Genomic DNA, 6,334 nt, shown 5'->3' with positions numbered 1-6,334 from the left:
AACTTTATGCATTTGAATGATCGTTGTTACCGCATTTGAATTTGACAGTTTGTTAACTCAACAAATTTAATCTCTCTTTATTTCGTGTCAAATCAAACCCATAAATTAAATCTATATACAAAGAAACAAAGCAAGAAAAAAAATAGTGGGAAATCATTATGAACGAGAAAGAAGGAAAGAATAAAGAAAGAAAAGGAAAAAGTTAATTTAAAATAGAAAATAAAATATTAAGAAAATCTTAATATATCATCCAATTAGGAAGATGACACATGCAGTTGGGATCAACTTTTAGTGTTTATTTTTTTCCCACGCGCTTTTGGCATCGAGCACACTTTCTTGCCACGTCACCGTTAAGGGGTAAATAATTATCGAGCTAAGTTGTTTAGGGGTAAATAATTACCGCGCTAAGTTTAGTTGCTAAAGTGAGTTTCTTTGCCAAGTTCCGTGGGGAAATCGATGTCTTTTCTCAAACCTTTTTTAAGGATCTTATTTTTGCGGGGGGGGGGGGGGGGGGGGGGGTGTGTCCGCTCGGGGGCGGGGATGGATGGTGTAGAAAACCCGGTAAAAAATTAAAAACTTCAATATTTTTTTGGATGGGGGGGGTGGGTGGTGTTTTGGATGGGTGTGGAGGTTGGTGTGGTATGGGTCCACGCGGCGGGGGTTGGAGGGGGGGGGAGGGATGTGGTGGTGTAGAAAATCCAAAAAAAAATTTAAAACTTCAAAAATAAAAATTTAGGGGGTATGGGGTGGTGGGGCTTCGGTGGGTATTTTTCGGAAAATGTTTTCTACTAACTAAACGAACATGAGAAAATAAGTAAGAAATTCACTTATTTTTATTTTCCACTACCCAAACAAACATGAGAAAATAAGTAGAAATTTACTTATTTTCAAGAACACATTTTCCAGAAAAACATTTTCCTTGGAAAACATTTCCCACCATACTGAACACACCCATAATGAAATTTCAATTATCATACTTAGCCCCCGTTTGGCTATAAGAATTATTCACTTTATTCCGGAAATTTTTTCACTTTTTTTTGGAATCAGCATTTGGCCATGAGAATTCCGAATACAACTTGAAGTTGAATTCCGAAATATCAAAAACTCAAAAAACTTGTTTTTCAAAAAAAATTCACTTTTTTCACTTTTTTACAACTATATTTCACCAAAAACTACAATTTCAAAAATTATGGCCAAACACAACTCCAACTCCAACTCCAAAATTCCAAAAAAAGTGAACTTTTTTTTGATATCCATGGACAAACGGGGCCTTAATTTGTTTGTTAGTAAGCCTGTAAAGGTTAATTTTACTCGATAACTAACGAATGTCATGAATAAATGAATAGGATTTATGCTGCAAAGTAATATGTCGATGTGAGATCATGAATTCGAGGAAATAAAAATTTAAACGTGTTTCATTATTTTAAAATGCTTTCCTCCATACGGAACACACCCTACACTGAGGAAAGTTTCCCAGGATTCTCTTTCAAACATGATAATGTCAAGCTACCAGATGCATCTAGGTGTACATGTATAAATTTTATTAAATAGGATTATATTATTCATATCAAGAACTTTGCGCAATATTTTTTGTCAATTGTCGGTCTGTTCAGTTGACCTCAGAGAATTCCTATCATGTACTTTGTTTGTTGATAATCATTGTATGCTGGGTATTTGTCAGTTTTCTCTCTTTTCCATCCTCTTTCTCCATTCCATCTCTGTATTTTTTTTTAAAACTCAGATTTATCAGTTCTTCATTTGTGTTCATGCTCTAAATGTGTGTTCTTTGTGTTGGTGCATCTTTTCCGCTTTCTTTCTTTCTGTAATTAGTGCACTTTCTTTGGTTATAATAACCATTTATACTTTTGATTGTTTCTTATTGGATTTACTCATGCATGTTTGGGTTTAGATTAAGATAACCAGGTGCAAGAATTCTGAGAAGAACTGCAAATTTTATCTCAAGGTCCTTTTAGAAATTTAATTTTTCATGTTGTTAAAATCTATGTTAATTGGATGTCTCCTTTTTCGTTTCCTTCGAACTAAGTGCACAAAGATGTATTCTGCATTTGCAACAACTAAATCAATTTAACTGAGGCACCTAAGGTGTTTGATAGTATGCCTGAAGCAATTGAAACTTTTTATTGCTTTTTTCCACAGAATTTATACAACATGCTCCTCTGTCAGTGAACAATTCAAAAGGTACATTACTTATTTCTCTTGGATGGGTGTTGTTTATATTTGTTCTCAAGAAACACATTTGAAACGTCTATCATTTCTTTGCATATGTTTCAATTGCAGTTTGCTGCTATTAGCCAAACTTTGTGTTATCAAGAAAATTTTGGTACAATGTATAATTTTTTAGCATTAAACCAAATTGTAAAATATTACTTTTAATAAAATCAAGAACTGCTTGGAATAAGAATGTCGACAAACAAAGACATTGCATTGCATAGACTTCAAAAGATTAAGGACATTGACTTGGTGATAGAAATATGCCATGGCGTGCTAGCTATGCACAAGTATTGCTCAAGAGAAAACAATTAATTTCAAGAAATGTATTATCTTCTCAAAGGTCGACAACCAACCTGAAAAATGAAGCGCTCTTACAATTACTGATCCTTCGTTAGCTTCTGAGAAAGTTCAGGGAAGTATAATGGTTTCTTCGTTCTCAAAGACATTCCTATATAAAAATACTTATTTGTGTGAACCATGTTTTTTAATCAGTTGATCTAAACAGCTTAATATACCTCAGTTTAAAAAAAAAACTGCTTAATATACCTTTTAACAGATATATCTTTCCTTTATGCGCAAGTACAAAATACATGTGTTCTCAACTCCAGAGAGTAATATACTCTCTGTCTTATATGTGCTGTACATATTTTTAGCGTTTAAACATCATCTCTACTTTTCTAGCAGCAAAAACATTTCTGACACTTTACTTTTCCCATTCGAATGGACCTTATCCACTTTACTAGAGTTGTACACTGTTGTCTGGAAAAGTGGGAAACTGAGAAGAGATCAATACACCTCCAAGGAATGAAGAAGGTTCACCAGATATGAAATCCTCCCATATTGCCGTGGATGAAGAACGATGGCATTTCCCTTGGACGCTTAGGTAAAGATTCCTTAGAAAGCTTATTGCACTTCTATGATGCTCTCAAATTTGTTAGTTTAAATAGATACTACTGCTTCATGCCTTAGTATTTTGAAAAAAAAGAGTAATTCATCTATTGTTTTGAGTGTCCTCTTGAGTTTTCTATATCCAGGGATCTGAGAGGCAATACGTTGAGCAGAACTTGACCAGCACAGTCAAATTGTTAGTACCCCACTTGCTTAATAATTGAGAAGCAGCCATACCTTTCTCTTAAGCTTAATAACTGAACTTAATCTATATTAAATAAGCAACTTTTGCATGATTTTGAAAAGAACTTTTTTAGCATGGATGTTGTGAGTACCTTCCCTCTTGGTTTTATTTGCTTGAGTTATTCAATTTAACAATATCTGATGTGCTTTATGTAAATATCCCAGGTTGGGAAGGCGCTATTTGATGTTCATTTTACACGGTCCTACTACAAGCATATACTTAGCGCTAAACTCACATATAATAATATTAAAGCTATTGATCCTGACCACTTCAAAAATTTGCAGTGTTTTCTGTTTTCGTTGTGATTATGTAAATTGTGATTAAATATTTGCTCTGCTCACGTTTCTTGCTTTGTATAGAATGACATAACTGATATTTTAGACCTCACATTCAGCATCGATGCTGATGAAGAAAAGTTGATGCTTTACGAACGCGATGAGGTAGGACTTCTTCAATGACAATTGAAATTTCAGCATTTTATTTTTACTGAGGTTCTGATTGCAATTTGTGTAATGCAGGTGACTGACTACGACCTAATCCCGGGTGGATGAAATATCTGAGTCACTGAAGAAAATAAGCAATAGTATGTTGACTTGGTTGCTGAGCATGGGTTGACGACTGCTATCCGCCCTATGATAAATGCATTTTTGGAAGGTTTTCAGTGAATTGATCCCACGGGATCTGGTCTCTATTTTTCACGACAAGGAACTTGAGCTGATAATTAGCGGTCTTCCAAACATCGTTCGTATGTAACTATTTCCTTTATTTGTTAATTCATGTGGTAATCCGGTCTTGGATAACTTTTTGCCAACATCAAGAAAGAGTTACTATGGCCTGTTCTCCGCGGCCGCAATAGGTAGTTCAATTCCTTCCCTTAGAACCGTATTTCTTATATTTAATTTGCCCCTTCCTTTGCAGTTGATGACTTGAGGGCATCACCTGTTATTCAGTAGTTTGGGGAAGTCGTTCAATGTTTAGCAAAAAAGACAAAGCTTGTTTTCGTTAATTTATCACCAGGACCTCAAATGAAGTATATTGTTTACATTTGACTACAGTTGCATGTTATATATCTCCTGCAATCGTCTAACAAATCCTTGTCAACTTCTCCAGGTGCCGTTGGAAGGGTTTAGTGCACTGCAAGGAATTTCAGGTTCCCAGAAATTTCAGATCCACAAAGCTTATGCCAGTCCTGATCACTTGCCTTCCGCACTTACATGGTAATTATTTTATCATCTGAAACTAGACGATGGTTGCCCTCCTGATGCTGAAGATTTCTGCCAGTAAAGATCTATGTTGCTCACTCTCCAAATTACTTAACCTTCTTTCATTTTTGTTACCATCCTATTTTGCTTGTATTTCTGAATTTACCAGTAGAAGCCCATGTTGCTTCCTCTGTCCAAATTACTTCACTTGCTTTCCTTTTTATGTGCATCCTAATTTACTGCAGATGAGTTGGCAGCTCTTCTCTCTGAGACGGTAAAGCTTTCTTATTTGAGTATTTTAATCCAATGTTGAGTAATATTATGTGATATTATCCTAAACTTGAATTACATTTCAACTATTGATAGTAATTTTTTAACACAAAGTAGAAAACTTCTTTCTTCGGAACTGGATGGAGGTGTTGTGGATTTGACTTCTACTCCATTACTTATTTACTGCAAACACTCCTTAACTATTACTTACAGCTGGTGCGAGCATCCATGTAAATATTAAATATGGTACAGAGTGCACATCCCTTAGGATAGACTAAACACTAGCCCAGATTATCTTTGTCTTGTAATGTGTTCTTGCTATAGTGATTGAACATTTAGAGATTTCAGATTATACTTTAGTGTATGTAGACGTAGTGTCTTGTTTTTGTTACTATTTTTGAATGATGAGGAGACGGGCATCAGGAAACTTGGGAACTTGGTCCAAAAAAAAAAAAAGGCATTGGGAAACCTGATAAGAACTTTTTGTTCATGTATTATTTTTCCTTTTTACCAGTTACCTGACACAAATCGTCCAAAGGTTTCTCAGGTAATTCCTATTACTTGAGCAAATCATTAACTTTGTATGTAATTCAATATTTTTGCATATTTGTCAACATTTAAAGGTCTTAGATGTATATACCATGTTTTTTATACTTATATATATGTAGTAACATACCAATTGTTCGCCCTTTTACCTTATAACTCATAATATTTATTTTTATACTTCTCTCAACTCCAATTTACTTAGTTGATTTGTATTTGCCTGTTTCTCCAGGTATCTCAAAATCTTCCTATGTTGTGGTTTTTGGGATGCAGAAGACTTGGCTATTAAGCTTGGGACTCCAGCTCATTGCAAATGTTGCATTAGGATATGCTTTTTTTGTCTTTGAAGATATAAACAATTCTTATATTGTTGGGAAGGTTGGAGAAAGAAGTGGAAATCTATTACTAAAGTTGTATGCAATTCAGTTTATCTCTCTTAACAATAGTGTTCATATAGACAACTTGGAACGGATAACTTCTTACGTACATTATGTTGTATTAAAATTACCAGTTAAATGATATCCTCTTTTCAGTTTGTTTTTCAGAATGAAAAAAGGGGATAGCCACATTCCTCGAAGAAAGTATAAGATTTGCATATCTGACTCAATGAAACCACTTATTTAACTTGGAGTTGTGTTGCTGTATTCGCATCAGATAAAGCTTATGCAATATTAGCTCTATGTTCTTTTTGTGCTACTTTTTCATTCATTTTTCTTCTTTACTGCCATCCTGCATCGCCAAATGACTCGATCCACCACTTGAAAATAATATAAAATGTCAGCACAGGCCATGCCCCTCTAGTATTCTTATTATGTCAACAATTGATTGTGGCTGACTGTGAAGAACGAGGCGGTTGACTACAATGTTTTCATTTGGACACTTCTAGATTGAATGCTTTAAGCAGTACAGAAGTGAGTTTTACTAGCATAATCTTTTGCTCTTAATTAGCAACCTT

At 34.6% G+C, this 6,334-nt stretch overlaps 1 protein-coding gene across 14 annotated transcripts; it reads left to right on the top strand.

The window, feature by feature from the left end:
• Positions 1-1,281: 1,281 nt before the first annotated feature.
• Positions 1,282-5,915, top strand: LOC132053036 (uncharacterized). 14 transcript variants are annotated; one of them, XR_009414069.1, is made up of 6 exons: positions 1,306-1,523; positions 2,158-2,199; positions 2,917-3,115; positions 3,724-3,804; positions 3,883-4,109; positions 4,475-5,915. XR_009414069.1 is itself a non-coding variant. In XM_059444835.1 (4 exons), exons 1-4 carry the CDS (start codon positions 1,429-1,431, stop codon positions 5,896-5,898), a joined length of 531 nt encoding a protein of 176 aa, XP_059300818.1. In that variant the 5' UTR covers positions 1,296-1,428; the 3' UTR covers positions 5,899-5,915. The 14 variants fall into 14 exon arrangements, 1 of the variants encoding a protein (XP_059300818.1); XR_009414068.1 differs by having other exon boundaries at positions 1,306-1,531; XR_009414064.1 differs by having other exon boundaries at positions 1,306-1,670.
• Positions 5,916-6,334: the final 419 nt, after the last annotated feature.

This window comes from Lycium ferocissimum, chromosome 4 (assembly GCF_029784015.1).
Source record: "Lycium ferocissimum isolate CSIRO_LF1 chromosome 4, AGI_CSIRO_Lferr_CH_V1, whole genome shotgun sequence".
Taxonomy (NCBI): Eukaryota; Viridiplantae; Streptophyta; class Magnoliopsida; order Solanales; family Solanaceae; genus Lycium; species Lycium ferocissimum.
This window is presented reverse-complemented; position numbering and strand designations above follow the sequence as displayed.